Genomic DNA, 16,721 nt, shown 5'->3' on the forward strand with positions numbered 1-16,721 from the left:
AGAAAGGGGGCGTGCAGGACAGAGGCTGGACGCATCATAGGAGCTCAGCAAGCATTAATGGGTAATGTTGGGGCCTGCAGGCAAGTGGAGAGAAGGCTCTGGAACAGGAACGGAGGTGGTCAGGGAGAGGGTGAGCTGGAAAGAAGAAAATAGTCCCCCAGGCCCTTGGGGAGCGGAAGACAGTTGGCAATGAGTCTCTCCCTGCTCCTGGCAGGTGGACACAGTGGCTGCTGAGCACCTGACCCGGAAGCGCCCTGGGGCCGAGGCAACCGGGAAGGTGAACGTGAAGACGCTGCGTCTGGGCCCACTCACCAAGGCTGGCTTCTATCTGGCCTTCCAGGACCAGGGTGCCTGCATGGCCCTGCTGTCCCTGCACCTCTTCTACAAGAAGTGCGCCCAGCTGACCGTGAACCTCACCCGCTTCCCGGAGACTGTGCCTCGGGAGCTTGTGGTGCCCGTGGCGGGGAGCTGTGTGGCTGACGCCGTCCCCACCCCCGGCCCCAGCCCCAGCCTCTATTGCCGGGAGGATGGCCAGTGGGCCGAGCAGCCGGTCACGGGCTGCAGCTGTGCCCCAGGGTTCGAGGCCGCCGAGGGGAATACCAAGTGCCGAGGTGAGGCCCAGCGTCTTCTCTGTAAAGCTTGCCCACCCATGCAGCTCGCCCATACCCCGCTCTTGGACCCACTCCAATTTCCATTTTGAACATTTCTCTGTTCTCAAGGGCACTCACAGGGCCTGTTTACAGAGCCCCCAGCATAGTTCTGAGCTCTTTCACACCCTTTCTCCTAACTATGTCCCCAATTCTTTCCTGGATGAGGGGTGAGGGATGCAGGGCTGACCGCAGGACGAGGGTACCTTGTTGGGCTCTGAGGACAAAGGCATCGTGGTCTCTGTTTCTTGTTCATTATGGTTTCCTCTAATTTACTGAGACTGAATTCTCACTTAGCTATTTTTCTCTAGCGCGTGCGTGCAAAACTCCGGTTTTGTAGATTGAACATAAGGGATCTGGGAACTTCTGTGGAAAAGAAAATGACCTTACTGTCACTCACCTCCACCTGCAGTTGGCCTCTGACAGTGACAGGGCCCAGCAGTCACAGCAGGACCTGAGACTTGCACACCTTTCGAATCACAGCTATTTTCCCAGCCCGTTCCAGAAGATTCAGGAATGTCCTAGCTGCATTTTTTTGCCCATCAGGGCTTCAGTATTCCAGTGGCCTTCGGGCCTGCCACTCTACCTTGTAAATAAAGAAAACACGTTCATTCCTGTGGCACAAACTTGTTTTTCTCATGTTTTGATCATCATATTTCAGTTTACTTGGTCTCTGTTGTGATCCGGTGTATTTAGTGGTGTGCATTTAAAAACATAATTCTGAGCAGCGGTCTGTGGTTTTACCAGACTGCCAGAGGGCATTTGTAGGGAGTGTCGAGGTTAACAAAGGTCAGAAACCCTGATCTGGAGGGAGGGTCCCCTTCTCCTCTTAGAGGCGAAGTTTCTGAGCTCTTCCCTTGCTGCTCCCTGTGTGCCCTCCATGCAACTTTAAGAGCAGCTGAATGTTTCTGATGAACGCTGTCTCTCTCTCAGCCTGTGCCCAAGGCACCTTCAAGCCCTTAAATGGGGAGGGGTCCTGCCAGTCGTGTCCAGCCAACAGCCACTCCAACACCATTGGCTCGCCCGTCTGCCAGTGCCGCGTTGGGTACTTCCGGGCCCTCACAGACTCCCGGGGTGCGCCCTGTACCAGTAAGTGACCAGTGACCCCTGGGGCGGCGGGTGGACACCCACCCCAGCTCCCAGCCTCTCCGGCCTTCCTCCTCTTGGCCCTGGCCTGCTGGTGCCCAGCCAAGACAAGAAGTCACGAGGCTGCCTGCGTGCCCCACTGCCCCTCTCTGCTGAGCGGGTCAGCCTGACTCCCTGGTGTCCCACAGCGCCGCCCTCTGCTCCGAGAAGTGTGGTTCCCCGGCTGAATGGCTCCTCCCTGCGCCTGGAGTGGAGCGCCCCCCTCGAGTCCGGGGGCCGAGATGACCTCACGTATGCCCTGCGCTGCCGGGAGTGCCGCCCTGGGGGGTCCTGCACACCCTGCGGAGGAGACCTGACCTTCGACCCTGGCCCCCGGGACCTTGTGGAGCCCTGGGTGGCGATTCGTGGGCTGCGTCCTGACTTCACCTATACGTTCGAGGTCACTGCCTCGAATGGGGTGTCCTCCTTAGCCACCGGACCTGTCCCGTTTGAGGCTGTGAATGTCACCACTGACCGTGAGGGTGAGACTTCGAGCCAGCTGGAAGGGACGCAGCTGGCCCCAAGGCCTGAAGGGCAAAAGTCGGTGGTGGGGCAGTGAGGCCACTGGGAAGCGTGGAAAGTCAGGGCTTGCAGGGCAAGAGGCAGACACAGCGAGTGAAAAACGGTGCCGAGGCAGGCAGGCTTTCAGGACGGGGCAGAGAGAGTCAGAGGCAACTCCTGGAACAGCTGGAGGACTGACACAGGTGTAGCCAGCAGAGGCAGAGTTGGAAAGACAGGGAACAGACCTGTCACGAGCAAATACCCTACCCTGTCCTCTCCCTCACAGTACCGCCCCCAGTGTCCGACATCCGGGTGACGAGGTCATCACCCAGCAGCTTGAGCCTGGCCTGGGCTGTTCCCCGGGCACCCAGCGGAGCCGTGCTGGACTACGAGGTCAAGTACCACGAGAAGGTGAGAGCAGGACCTGCCCCTGGGGGTTTGGGGTGGGCAGGGGGACGTGTTTGGGGACTGGGACACCTCAATTACAGGCATCCAATAGGCATTTGAGTTCTAGCTCTGCTGAGTACTAGCTGTGTGACCTTGGGCCAGCCCCTTGGCCTCTCTGAGTTTAATAACTCCATTGTAAGTCAATTACAGGTACCAACCCCACAGAATGGCTGCAAGGATTAAATGCTATGATAAAAACCAAACACCCAGCACAGTGGATACATAAATGAGCTCTGAGGCCCCTCTTGCTGCACAGGGGAACCAAGATGCAATGATGGGGGAGGCTCAGGGCAGGGAGGGAGAGGTGGGAAGAGCAGTGGAAACATGGCGGGGGGCGGGGTTTACAGCCAGCCCCTCCTCTCGGACAGGGCACAGAGGGCCCCAGCAGCGTGCGGTTCCTGAAGACGTCTGAAAACCGGGCGGAGCTGCGGGGACTGAAACGGGGAGCCAGCTACCTGGTCCAGGTGCGGGCGCGCTCTGAGGCCGGCTACGGGCCCTTTGGCCAGGAGCACCACAGCCAAACACAGCTGGACGGTGAGCCTGGGGAGCAGGGCATGGGCAGGCCTTGCCCATGCCCTCGGAGGACCCCCAAAGTCACGTTCCCATGCTCCTCTTTCAACCACAAGGCGTTTTGGCCTAGTGAGGAGAGCATAGGCTGCAGAAACCAAAACGTATAGCTGGGAGGGGAGACCTGCTCAGTGGCTTTCCAGCTGTGTGACTTTCGGCAGAAGCCTGACCCTTCCTTAAGTCCCACCTCTCTCCTCCCCCTAAAGTGGAAATATCCTGAGGCCTCTCTCACAGGGCTCCAAGGATTAACTGAGGTGACACCTGTTCATTTTTATTTATTCATTTTTCATGTTTGTTTATTTTGAGAAAGAGAGTGAGCACACGAGCAAGGGAGGGGCAGAGAGAGAATCCCAATCAGGCTCCCGCTGTCAGCGCAGGGCCCTATGCCGGGCTCAAACTCCCAAACCATGAGATCATGACCTGAGCCAAAATCAAGAGTCAGACCCTTAACCGACTGAGCCACCCAGGCACCCCATACCTATTCATTTTAATATGCTTGGCCCCGGGGGGCCCCTGGGTGACATTTGAGCATCTGACTTCGGCTTAGGTCGTGATCTCACGGTTCATGGGTTCGAGCCCTGCTTCGGGCTCTGTGCTGAACGCTTGCTCAGAGCCTGGAGTTTGCTTCGGATTCTGTGTCTCCCTCTCTCTCTGCCCCTCCCCCGCTCGAGGTCTGTCTCACTCTGTCTCTCAAAAATAAATAAATGTAAAGAAAAAAAAATTTACTATGCTTGGCCCAGTAGCTTTCTGAGCCTTTTCATTTGACAGTTTAATTGAGCTGGGACTCACATGCCATACAATTCACCCACTTAGAGTGTACAGTTCGGTGGCTTTTAGTATATTCAGTGTTGTGTGACCATCACAATTAATTTTAGAACCTTTCAGCATCCAAAGAGAGATACTATAGCCCTTTAGTCACCCCCAGCCCCTGGCAAACACTAATTTACTTTCTGTCCCTGTGGATTTACTTATTCTGGACATTTCATACAAACAGGAACCGTGCATTCTGTGGCCTTTGGAGACTGGCTTCATCCTTCACTCAGGACAATGTTTTCTTTTTTTTTTCAAGTTTATTTTGGGAGAGAGAAGGGGGGGTGTGGAGAGAGGGGGAGAGAGAATCACAAGCAGGCTCCACACTGGAGCCTGACGTGGAGCTCGATCCCATGACCCTGAGATCATGACCTAAGCCAAAATCAGGAGTCAGATGCTCAACCGACTGAGCCCTTCAACCACCTAGGCACCTCTAGGAGAGCGTTTTCGAGATTCACCCATATTATAGCGTGTATCAGTGCTGTTTACGGCTGAAAAATATTCCATTGTATGGCTACAGCATGTTTTATATATCCATTCATCTGTTGATGGACATCTGGGTTACTTCCACTTTTTTGGCTACAAACCTTTTCATTTTTAGCCCTTGGGGACTTTCTGTGATCACCAGTATCTGTAACTGAACAAAATCAAACTGCTCTTGCCGCAACTAGGTCTGGAAACTTCCTCCCTTGCCCTGAGGGACTTGGGAGGGGCCCCCACCTGGTGGAAAGCAGTCCGAAAACCACTGTGCTTCCCGGACCCTGCGCCTCCTCCGCCTTCCCCATACCCCCCGCCCTGCTGGGGGCCTGTTCATGAGGGAACACAGCTCGTGCCTTGCGGCTGGTGTGGGGTCCCCAGGGGCCGTCGGCTTCTCTTGATCACCAGTTTTTCTCCCCCAGAGAATGAGAGCTGGCGGGAGCAGCTGGCCCTGATCGCAGGCACGGCGGTCGTGGGTGTGGTGCTGGTCTTGGTGGTCATCGTCATCGCCGTCCTGTGCCTCAGGTGAGGGCTCTGGCCACCTGGAGGCCCTTGGGAAGGCCCGTGTAGCTGTCCACCTGCCCGCTCGCTCCAGGCAAACCTCCCTCAATGCCCCAGGATACTTGTTTTCTCTTGGAAGCTTCTCTCATCCCTGCTCCTCCTCCCCCCGGTCCTGTCCCTTTGGGAACGCACAGATGTGGGATTCATTTTACCTTTTCTTTCCCATTGGCCACAGGAAGCAGAGCAGCGGGAGAGAAGCTGAATACTCAGACAAACACGGACAGTATCTCATCGGGCACGGTGGGTAGGCGTGTCCTGAAAGAAGCAGGACTGGGGGCAGAGCTGTGAGCCGAGAACCCAGGCATCTGAGTGCATGGGAAGCTGCTTCTCGGTTAACGGGGCCTGTGTGATCCCTCAGGTACTAAGGTCTACATTGACCCCTTCACTTACGAAGACCCTAATGAGGCTGTAAGAGAGTTTGCAAAAGAGATCGATGTCTCCTATGTCAAGATTGAGGAGGTGATTGGCGCAGGTGAGAGGAAGGCTGGGCGCCTGTGGGAGGAAAAGGAGGGCCAGATGGTGGGCAGAGGAGGGCTGACCCTCAGCGTCCTTCCTGAAGGCGAGTTTGGTGAGGTGTGTCGGGGGCGGCTCAAGGCCCCAGGGAAGAAAGAGAGCTGTGTGGCCATCAAGACCCTGAAAGGGGGCTACACGGAGAGGCAGCGGCGGGAGTTCCTAAGTGAGGCCTCCATCATGGGCCAGTTCGAGCACCCCAACATCATCCGCCTGGAGGGCGTGGTCACCAACAGCGTGCCTGTCATGATCCTCACCGAGTTCATGGAGAACGGCGCCCTGGACTCCTTCCTGCGGGTGAGCCTTCTGCCCCCAGCCTCCTGCACCCCCCTCACTCCCCCAGCACAGCCAAGGAGCTCAGAACCAAGGTAGATCGTGGGGCACGATCGTGGGGCATCACACCTCCTCTGCCCTTTGTTCTTCCTTCGGGACAGCTTGAATTCCTGGGACTGGCTTTTCCTTCGGCTGTGAGTGGCAATGGCCTCTCAGTGGGGCGAGCTGACCCCAAGATTTGGAAGGATGGTCATTTGTCCTTTTGACAAATATTTCCTGAGTGCCACCTGGCACATCAGCCACTGTCCTAGGTCCTGGGAATAAAGCCATGAACATCTCTGCCCTTGACAGTATAATCGAGGAGACTGGAAATTAACAAGTAAACAAATAAACTTTTGGAATACAGATATTTTGGGGGCGCCAGGGTGGCTCAGTCGGTTGAGCGTCTGATTCTTGATTTTTAGCTGAGGTCACGATCCCAGGGTTGTGGGATCAAGCCCCGAGTGGGGTTCTGTGGATGGAGCCTGGTTAAGATTCTCTCTCCCTTTGTCCCTCTCCCCTCCCACTTTCTGTCACTATAAAAAAAAAAAAATTTAAATACAGATAATTTGGAAAAGTGACTTGAGATGATGGGGAAGAGTTTCTTTTAATTTTCATCACTTTAACAGGCTTCACTGGATTTTATTTTTTAACTTTACATCTTTTTGGGAAAAAAAAAAAACGCATTTTCCTACAGAGCAAGATATTGCATTTAACAGAATTATGATGCTTCCTTGGGATCATCCGGTACCCAGTCCCCCAGATGTCCCCCAGATGTCTCCTTCCTCCTGGTTCCTCCAAACCAGGATCTAGTTCAAGCATTGCACTTAGTGGTTTTGTTTGTTTGTTTTGTTGTGTTTTGTTTTTCCTGGTGCTTATTTTTTTGAGCCTCTTCTAAATCCAGGACCATTCTTTGTTGTGACACACTGACATTCTGAAAAGCTGGGCCTCTTATTCCTTTGAATGTCTCACCTTCTGGATTTATCAGCTTCTTCCCTATGGGGTCATTGTTTCTCCACTTCCTTTAAGAGAAGATAGATTTAATGTTCTGATAAGTTCAAAAGTAAATATGTGTGGCCAGCCTCCATCGGGGGTGCTGTGTACCTCACATGACACCCCATCCAGGACAGGCTCTCTGGCTCTCATCAGGAGAGATGCTGAGGCAGGCCTTGGGGTAGTGTGATGGCGGCCTGACCCTTCCTTGTGGACACAGGCTTCTGTTCCTTGGTACCATACAAAGGTCTTGTTGCCAAGAGAGGGAGGGAGGGTCTATTTTAGAAGAGATGACATTTGGGGTGCCTGGCTGGCTCAGTTGGTGGAGCATGCGACTCTTGATCTTGAGGTTGTGAGTTCAAGCTCCACGTTGGGTGTAGAGATTACATTTAAAAAAGAAGAAGAAGAAGAAGAGAGGACATTTGGGCTGACATTTGGGTAGATGAGAGAGAGCCAGCCAGGAGCAGATGGAGGAGAAGCACGTGGGCCTCATGGCCTTCGTAAGGAGTTTGGATTTGATTAGAAGTTCAAGGGGAAGCCTTTGGAGGGATTTCGGCAAGAGAGGTGATTTTAGGAGCTCCCTTTGGTGTGCTGGGGGGCAAGAGCCAAGAGCCAGTGGGGAGACTCGCGATCCTTTGGGGCACGGCAGTTGCAGCAGGATGGGGAGAAGTGGCTGGATTCGGGACGTGGTTTGGAGGCAGGGCCAGCAGAACCCGCTGATGGATTGTAAGTGGCAGGTGAGGAAGAGAGGAATCGCAGAGAACCCTGGCGTCTGCCCCGAGCATCTGGCCAGCGGCGTTTCTGCAAGCTGAGTTTTGAGGTGTGGGACAGGGGCAGGCTTAGAGGAGGGTTCAGAATTCAGGGTTTGGACTCTGGCCCTGGCCCTGCATGGCTGCCAAGGGTCCCCTGCGTGCTTGCTGAATCCAGAGGATGGGATTTGTCCACTGTAACTGTTTGGCTGATCCGGTGAGAGCAGACTCTGTAAAGGTCAAGGTCAGGCTTTAGGTCTTGGCTTTGGCGCCGTGTTCATTGATCGCACCCAGTTTTTCACTGCCGTGTTGCAGGCTACACACAGCTGGTCCAAGAGGGCTGAGCAAGCTTTCTTTGGGTCAGCACAAGTGCATCTGCACCTGTAGACAGGTAGTTTAGGGCACACCTCAACTGTCGCCACTCTGTTGCCTCCAAATAAAAAGAACATACTAGGGGCGCCTGGGCTGCTCAATCAGTTAAGTATCTGACTCTTGATCTCAGCTCAGGTCTTGATCTCAGGATCCTGAGTTCAAGCCCTGCACTGGGCTCTGTCCTGGGCGCGGAGCCTACTTAAAAATGGGGGGAAAAGAGTTGTGTCAGAAATAAAGAAAAAATTAGGGGCTCCTGGGTGGCTCAGTCGGTTGAGCCTCCAACTTCAGCTCGGGTCATGATCTCACAGCTCATGGGTTCAAGCCCTACGTCGGGCTCTGTGCTGATAGCTCAGAGCCTGGAACTTCATTCGGATTCTGTGTCTCCCTCTCTCTCTGCCCCTCCCCTGCTTGCACTCTGTCTCTCTCTGTCTCTCAACAATAAACAAATGTTAAAAAAAAAAAAAAAAAACATTAAAAACATTTTTTTAAAAAGTAAAAAACTGAAAAAAAAAAAAAAAAGTACGAGATTAAAAGGATTTGTTGATACTCCCTGGATATTAAGCCCTGCCTTAGGCTAAACAGAAGAAAATGATTTTTTTTGTTTTTTTTTTTAATAATGTTTATGATTTTGAGAGGAAGAGAGAGACAGAGCACGAGCAAGGAAGGGGCAGAGAGAAAGGGAGACACAGAATCTGAAGCAGGCTCCAGGCTCTCAGCTGTCAGCACAGGGCCCAACGTGGGGCTCAAACCCACGAACTGTGAGATCATGACTTGAGTTGGGGTCTGACGCTTAACCGACTAAGCCATCCAGGCGCCCCTAAATAAAAGAAAAGTTAAAAATAATCGTATAATCTTGAACATCATGTCAGATTACTGTAGTGAGAGCTGAGAGAGTTCAGAGTAAGAGAAAAGAGGAGGGCTTACCTGGGAAGGAGGAGGGCTTACCTGGGAGGTCAGTGGAAGGAAGGGGGGATGGCAGGTGCACTGGCCTGATGGTGCCCTCTCCCTCATCTGGTCTCCAGCTGAACGACGGGCAGTTCACCGTCATCCAGCTGGTGGGCATGTTGCGGGGCATCGCCTCAGGCATGCGGTACCTGGCTGAGATGAGCTACGTCCACCGAGACCTGGCTGCCCGTAACATCCTGGTCAACAGCAACCTTGTCTGCAAGGTTTCCGACTTCGGGCTTTCCCGCTTCCTGGAGGAGAACTCTTCTGACCCCACCTACACGAGCTCTCTGGTGAGGCTGGGGGACCTGTGTATGAACTAGGTTCTCAGGGCCAGGTGGAAAGATGGGAGGCACTGGCAGCTCCAGTTCAGGGTCAGGATGTAGGCGCAGACCATGGAGGGGGCGGTCAACTTAGGGAACCCAACTTCCGGTGTCCAGGAAAAGAACAGAGTTGAGCTATGTGTCTGAGTCCCAGAAAGAAAGGAGGCCTGGGGGAAGGCCAAGGCAGGGGGCCAAATGCCTGGGTCCTGTGAGTCCCTCAGCTAACCTTTTCCCTCCTCATCTTTAGGGGGGAAAGATTCCCATCAGATGGACAGCCCCTGAGGCCATCGCCTTCCGGAAATTCACATCTGCTAGTGATGCCTGGAGCTACGGAATTGTGATGTGGGAGGTCATGTCATTTGGGGAACGTCCATACTGGGACATGAGCAATCAGGATGTAAGTGTCCCATAGTCCTACCAAGCTTACCTGAAATGTTCTCTCGCGTGGGATATGGGTTGGGGAGTGGGGTCCCCAAAGAGCTAATCGCTGTTGTCCTTGAGGGTGGCACAGAGTAGAGTTGATCTTTGTATCCAAGACTTTGATACAGCACGTCTGGTCACAGAAGGACACAGAGGAGGGCAGGGTTGGGAAGTTACTCATCTAGATCACGGCCCAAGAGCCACTGGGGCTTCAAGCCACAGCCAGCTTCAGCCCCGGCCAGGAGGACCCCCGCCCCAAATCTGCCATTCTCAGGGGCTATGGCGCCTCTCCCGGCATCTGCTAAGTCCCCATTTTCTGGGAGTCCTTTGGCACCCCAGTGTTCCCGGGAGACCCTCACCCAGTGCCCCTACCTGTCCTTCCAGGTGATCAATGCCATTGAACAGGACTACCGGCTGCCCCCGCCCCCAGACTGCCCCACTTCCCTGCACCAGCTCATGCTGGACTGTTGGCAGAAGGACCGGAACGCACGGCCCCGCTTCCCCCAGGTGGTCAGCGCCCTCGACAAGATGATCCGGAACCCAGCCAGTCTCAAAATCGTGGCCAGGGAGAATGGCGGGTGAGGATCCCAGACAGCGGGCTTCCTTCCCACACTCTGCCACCACCTGAGAGCCCCCCCCCCCCCCCCCCGCCCCCGCCCTTCCTCCTCAGAAGTATCCGTCCCTCTGGTGGTTTGTGGGATTGTCCCGGCCTGCTTCTCCGAGGCTGGGCCCAGAGTCTCCACCTGATGTAGCCCTGGAGCTCAGTGCGCCCCTGCCCATCCTTGCCTCCCAGGGCCTCGCACCCACTCCTGGATCAGCGGCAGCCTCACTACTCAGCTTTCGGCTCTGTGGGTGAGTGGCTTCGAGCCATCAAGATGGGAAGATACGAAGAAAGTTTCGCAGCCGCTGGCTTTGGCTCCTTCGAACTGGTCAGCCAGATCTCCGCTGAGTAAGTCGTGGCAGAAGCCGGAGGTGGTGGCTGAGGGGTACCTGGGGACCAGGTTTAGCAGGGACCTTTGGGGGAGATTCCTGGTGCAAACCCTGTTAGCAAGAGTCTCCACCACCATCACCCCCACCAAAACAAGCAGTAACAGCTCTGGAGGCTGAGAGCCCACAGAATCTCCCAGGCCGGCATTGCCCAGCTCACCCCTTTGCGCCACCCCATGGCCCTGCCGCACCATAGGTATCTATCCTTGTGTATCTACATTCCGGGCTCTGCTCTCACATTAACAGTGACAACTCTGGCTGTTTTCCCCACCCATAAAAGGAGAGGGTTGGACTAGGTTTTTGGAGATCCTTTCCAGCTTTAATGTTAAATAGTTTTATGGTTCCAACGCCTCTCACTTGCCTCTCACTTTGTTCCCCCAGTCGGCCCCTCTGGCGCTCCACCTTTCTGCCTTCCCATTTCCCTCCCAGGCTCTTTTCTCAGGCCAGGTTTGAATAACACGTGGAAGGAAGAGAAATCTAGGAACCAGGGGGTGGGAGGCAGTCTCCCCGCAGGGCAGGTCATGGACCCCCCTGCTCCCTGATTGTCCAAGAGACTCGTGCTCTCTATTTCCCACCTCTGCTATTCTCCCTTATCTCAGGCTCCAGGCCTCAGGACGGGGGGGGGGGGCAGGGCACCTCGTGTTCGCCCCTCCCCCCTTCCTCCCCACCCGCTCTTCCTCTCTCCCTGACCTTTTCTTCTGACTTCTCTTTTCTCCTCTAAAGCAATCTGTGCAGCCCCTTCCCCCAACCTCATTTTGCGCGTTTTTCCCTCTTTCGTTCCTCCCCTTTGCTGATTCTCTGCCTTTTCCTAATCCTTGCTGGAGCCCCAACCTGTGGCCCCCACAACCTCCCACCAGCCAGCCCTGCTCAGCTACCTACCCCACCCTCTACTGCGGCTGTGCAGGACTGAGGCCCCGCTCTTAAATCCTCCGGAAACTGCCGGCAACTATTGGCAACTATTGACGTGCCCCTCCCCTGCTGGCCTTCCTGATTGGCTGACAGTCCTGAGGCAAGACAAGGTGTCTGGAGCTAAGAGAGCCTCCCTGGGAGCCCTATGGCCTCACCTAGCTCTCCCTTCTTCCCCAGGGACCTGCTCCGAATTGGAGTCACTCTGGCGGGACACCAGAAGAAAATCTTGGCCAGTGTCCAGCACATGAAGTCCCAGGCCAAGCCTGGAGCCCTGGGTGGGTCGGGAGCACCAGCCCCCCAGTACTGACCTGCACCTGCTTGCCTGGCCCCACTGCTCTGGAGCGGCAGGAACTCCCATCTGGGGACACCGCTCCCCTTCTTCCTGGGACAGAGTCGGATGGGGACCCAAGAGGCCATCATACCTAGGCCCCACTGGATTGCACTTTGAACCCATGGGGGTGGGGAGCTGGCAATTTGGAGACAGGATTTGAGGATTCTGCCATATGAGAGTAGAAATCACATGTCCCCCCGCCCCCCAGGCGGGGAACCCTATGCCAAGGGTGCAGGAGCCCTTCCCTCGGGATTGGGTGTGACCAGAGGGAAAGGAAGCGCTTATAATCTGCCAACTTCCCAGGAGTGGTTGGGCACGATCCCCACAACCTCCCTCTGATCCCCAGTTAGGGCCCCACGTACCGCCCCCCCCTTCACCTCGAAGGGCCACTGCACTGCCCTGCAGACCAAAGAGAAGAGGGTGACTAGCCTGGGAGCTCGGGAGTGGAGAGCGCCGCATCGTGGCCGGAGGCGGGAAGGGGTGTCGTGGCCCAGTGACAAAATCACTGGACTTGGATGTCCCAACCTTGCTGCTGTCTTCCCCGAACTCAGTTTTCCCTTGTAAATGGTCCTCCCCCATCTGCTGCCTTCATATTGAAGGTTTCTGAGTTTTATTTTTTATTTTGGCCTTATTCCCCCCGCCCTTATTTTGTTGTTTTTCGTTGTTGTTTGTTCTTCCACCGTCCTTGTCATTACCTTTTGTGTTGGAGGGGCCCGTTTCATTATTGCCTCCTTTGCCCAGGGTGAAACAGGGCCTCATCGCTGTGTCTGTTTCCGGAACAATGCCTTGGTCGCACCACAACTCCCAGACACTTCCCTGCCCCCAAGTACCCCCAAGCTGTGTCCATGAGGGGGTGTGGGAGGGGTGAGGTGGTGGAAACCAGAGACAGACACCGGTGCTTGGAGGGGATCTTAAATTATATTTAAAACAATTTTTTTTTTGTATAAATAAAAGAAACTGGGAAACTGTGCAGTTCTGGGGGTGATTGGGGATGGGGGGATGGGCCAGGTTTCCGCGGAGAGTGCGGCCTGGGTATGGAAGAGTGGTCGGAGGTCTGGAGACAGGGCTGTGGGGGGCTGCAGGGGGCTGCAGGCTTGGTTCCCGGGCCCCAGGGTGTGTCTGAGGTGGTGGGGTGGGGGCAGTGGGAGATGAGTCATTGGCAGCTGCTTCTAACGGCTCCAGATGGTTCTGCCAAGAGCCTGGGGCACCTCCGGGGTGGGGCTGCCCCTCCCTCCCCTGTCCTGGTTCCCCAGCCCTGGTAGGGGGCCTCACCCGGGGAGGCCTTGAGCTTGTAGCCCTGCCCCGAAGCCCCCTGAAGGAGTATAGGGGGGCACTGGCTGGGGTGGGGGTCCAGTTAGATGAAGGAGACAGATGTGGGCCAGATGTTGGCAGCTGGGGTTGGTTTAGAGGCAATGGGGGAAAAGTCTGCATGGGCTGTGGGGGAGGGGCAGAGCTGGAGTGAGGGATGTGGACCCCCCACGGGTACACACACAGACACACACACACACACACACACACACACACACCCTGGGCTGAGTCCTTGGGAAGACAATTCCCCCTTTCAAGATGCTGCCCGGGCAGGTTCTCCCAGGCTCTTCCAAAGGGGAGGGGAAACCACCTGAATGTCTTCCCCCAACTTCCAAACAGGAAGATGGGGATGGGGTCAAACCCCTGCGAGTCCTTGTCCTCTTTTGTTCCTTTGCTCCCAATCTGCCCACCCTCAGGGACACCTGCAGGGGCCAGCCTTGCTACTTCTGCATCTCCGGTGCCCCCTGTTGTGTTGGGGTCTGTGCGGGACCCCAAATCACAGTTTCTGTCCTTCCCTGCCCAGGTGGCCTTAGGTGGCGATCCCGTCTGTGATTTCCTACCTGTCCCAGCCTCTTCTAGCGTCCTAATGCTCTGGAATCCTCTGTCCACTCCCTCGATGACCCATCACTCCTGTTTTGTACACTCAAGAGGTATGGGAGGGACTCCATCCTGCTAAGGATGGAGGGCGCGTGGGTCCAGAAGGACGTGGTCTATCTGGGAGGATGCTGGCCCAGGCCACCCCTTTTCCCTCCCAACCAGACATCCGGGCTAGATGAGGTGACCTTAGTTGTTGAGGGGAGGGGCAGAGGTCAAGGGGACAGGGCACAGACGAAAAACAGGCCAAAGGTCAAAGATGCGGTAAAGGGAGTTCGGGTGGGGACGGGGTGTGCAGCAGGAAACCCCGTGATGCCCGAGCCAAAGTGCAGCCAGCTCACTCGCAGAACCCCCTGAGCACCCCTGCCATGCCCAGCTCGAGTGAGAGCTGCTCCCCCCAGCCAGCCGGGTCCGGAGCCATCCCTCCCTCCCCGGGCCCTTCCCCAACCAGGTGGGATCTCCATTCCTTACACGAGGGTGGCTGCAAGGGTCCTTAGAAAATAAGCACAGAGGAAGGGTTCCTTTGTAGAACCCAGTGTCCTGCCTGCTCTGGCATCCCCTGTCCCTTGGGGTCTTACGTCCTGGCCTCCCCACCCCAATTGGCAGCCTTCCTTTCCCTCTTGGCGCCCAAGCAGGATGTTCCAGGCCCCATCCCCAAGCAGTGACCTGCCCGTCGTCGGGAGGCCTGAGATCCTGGGGGAGGGGTCAGAATGTGAGCCCTTTGGCTTCAGGCTAAGGAGAGCTGGCCTCAGCTGCTGGGATGGGGCTCCGAACTCCTCAGCCCCTAGACCTCACCAGCAGTTGCCATAGTAACCCCTAGACCCTCTTGGGAAATGGATGTGCGCAGAAGCGAGGGGCCTCCCCGGAGGATCACAGGCAAAAAAGCCACATTCCCCATCCTTAGCCTCCACCCTGTGTTTAATCTCATGGGAAATGTCAGCCTCCTCGGGATCACCTGGGTTCCTGGGGAGACTGGGAAAGTGCAGGCTTTTTTCCCATTTCCCAGAAGCCAGAGGGCTGGACACCCCACCACCAAGCGGCTCTGTCCAAGGGACAGTCAGACCTCAGTCCGCCTCCCCTCTGGACATTTTGCAGAGCACCCAGCGCTGGCCACCCCCCAGCCCTGCACACTTGTGTCCCTCCCTCCTATTTCACCCCCCCCCAAGACCCACTTCACAGATCCCTTCCTCCACCACAGTCATGTGGAAATTCACATTTCAAAAATAAATTTTAATTTTCTCTCTCCTTTTTTGAGGGCAACTCAAAACTGAGGGACTCTAAGGGCATGCTCTGGAACAAAATCTGAGGAGAAAGCAAGAAAACCCCGCATTAGAGGCAGACTCAGCTCCCAGTCGCCAAGGTTTTGTGGGGCTGGGATTGTTCTCACCAGCATCGGCCAGCCTGTTCTCTGTTCCGGCTCTGCGTTTTCTCCCTGGGAGTGGTGGGGAAGAGAGGAGGGTCAGTGCCCACTCCCCTGTGGACTCGTCTCCACTCACCCCTGCTCATCCCCTTTCCCAGAACTCACCTCCTCCTCCTCCTCTTCCTGGAAACACATTCCCAGGTCACTGCCGGCACTATGACCACCACAGGCACGAGCATCCCCAACAGGATGGCCACAAAGCTGGATGCTTCTGGGGTGAGGGGGACAGAACAGAGGCACATGGGATAGGAAGGCGTGGGGGAGGAGACACTCCCCTTCCATCCTAAGTTGCCACCGGAAAGGACTGTGACCCCTGAGTCCCTGGGTGTGACTAGTTCTCCCTCCAGAAGGCTTTTACTCCAAGGCCTCGGCACCACACACCCAGGGTCCCTTTGTGTTTCTGGACACTCAACTCCCATCAGCCTTGTTAAGGGGGGTGTTTGTCCAGCTGGTCCCCTAGAGTCCAGGGTATCATTGTGGCCAGTGCTTCTCAACGAGCAGCCCTGGAATCACTTCTAAAATGTTTTGTTAATATTTATTTATTTTTGAGACAGAGAGAGAGATAGAGTGCAAGTCGGGGAGAGGAGCAGAGGGGGGCAGAGAGAGGCAGAGAGACACAGAATCCAAAGCAGGCTCCGGGCTCCGAGCTGTCAGCACAGAGGCCGATGCGGGGCTCAAATCCATGAACTGTGAGATCATGATCTGAGCCAAAGTTGGACGCTCAACCAACTGAGTCACCCAGGCGCCCCCGGAATCACTTCTACTAGTCACCCGGGAGCTTATTAAAAATGCAGATTTCTGGGCCCCCTCCAGACCTACTGAATCCAAATCTCTGGGCTGCCGGGAGTAGGGGGGAGTCCTGAAATGAACACGTAGAAAAAACCACCCCCACCCACCCCACCCTGGGTGAGAGGTGGGATAAAGTCGGAGAACCACAGGCTCAGAGGCTCAAGGGAATTCAAGTTTTGGATGGGGAGAAAGGGTCAAAGGTACTGGAGAGGCTCAGACGGATCCGAGACAGGACAGGAAGAGCAGGAGTGAGGCAAGGAGACCAGAGAAGGGACCGGGGTTCCGAGAGAAGATCCCAGAGGACAGCGGGTCCCCCCTCGTAATCTGGGGTTTCGCTTTCCACACTTGGTCACCCACAGTCACCCGCAGTCCAGAAGCAGATGGTCCAGTAGCATCAGAAGGTCAACAGCCTGACACTACATCACAACGCCTACATCATGCACCTCCCTCATCATCTTCTCTCCCATCATCACAAGAAGGGGAGGACAGTACAATCGGTTTGAGAGACAGACCACATTCACATGACTTTTATTATAGTAATTGCTCTGGTTCTATTCGGTTGTTGTTAATCTCTTATTGCGCCTAACTGATAAACAAAACTTCATCATACGTCTGCATGTACAG

General features: G+C 55.4%; 2 protein-coding genes across 3 annotated transcripts in view; one reads left to right on the plus strand and one right to left on the minus strand.

Moving 5' to 3' along the window:
* EPHB4 (EPH receptor B4) overlaps positions 1–12,954 on the plus strand; it is a 31,153-nt gene extending 18,199 nt beyond the window's left edge. For both annotated transcript variants that reach the window (XM_027042065.2, XM_027042064.2), the window contains exons 4-17: positions 215–611; positions 1,581–1,736; positions 1,922–2,254; positions 2,560–2,684; positions 3,089–3,254; positions 4,997–5,099; positions 5,311–5,375; positions 5,494–5,607; positions 5,695–5,942; positions 9,094–9,309; positions 9,587–9,736; positions 10,144–10,337; positions 10,553–10,708; positions 11,833–12,954. In XM_027042065.2, the coding sequence (XP_026897866.1) occupies positions 215–611; positions 1,581–1,736; positions 1,922–2,254; positions 2,560–2,684; positions 3,089–3,254; positions 4,997–5,099; positions 5,311–5,375; positions 5,494–5,607; positions 5,695–5,942; positions 9,094–9,309; positions 9,587–9,736; positions 10,144–10,337; positions 10,553–10,708; positions 11,833–11,962 (2,553 nt within the window). In that variant the 3' untranslated portion in view covers positions 11,963–12,954. The remainder of the gene's footprint in view (positions 1–214; positions 612–1,580; positions 1,737–1,921; positions 2,255–2,559; positions 2,685–3,088; positions 3,255–4,996; positions 5,100–5,310; positions 5,376–5,493; positions 5,608–5,694; positions 5,943–9,093; positions 9,310–9,586; positions 9,737–10,143; positions 10,338–10,552; positions 10,709–11,832) is intronic.
* Positions 12,955–15,211: 2,257 nt separating this feature from the next.
* ZAN (zonadhesin) overlaps positions 15,212–16,721 on the minus strand; it is a 37,691-nt gene continuing 36,181 nt past the window's right edge. Inside the window, 2 exon segments of the mRNA XM_053213589.1 lie at positions 15,212–15,320; positions 15,414–15,519. Of these exon segments, the coding sequence (XP_053069564.1) occupies positions 15,272–15,320; positions 15,414–15,519 (155 nt within the window). The 3' untranslated portion in view covers positions 15,212–15,271.

This window comes from Acinonyx jubatus, chromosome E3, assembly GCF_027475565.1.
Source record: "Acinonyx jubatus isolate Ajub_Pintada_27869175 chromosome E3, VMU_Ajub_asm_v1.0, whole genome shotgun sequence".
Classification (NCBI taxonomy): domain Eukaryota; kingdom Metazoa; phylum Chordata; class Mammalia; order Carnivora; family Felidae; genus Acinonyx; species Acinonyx jubatus.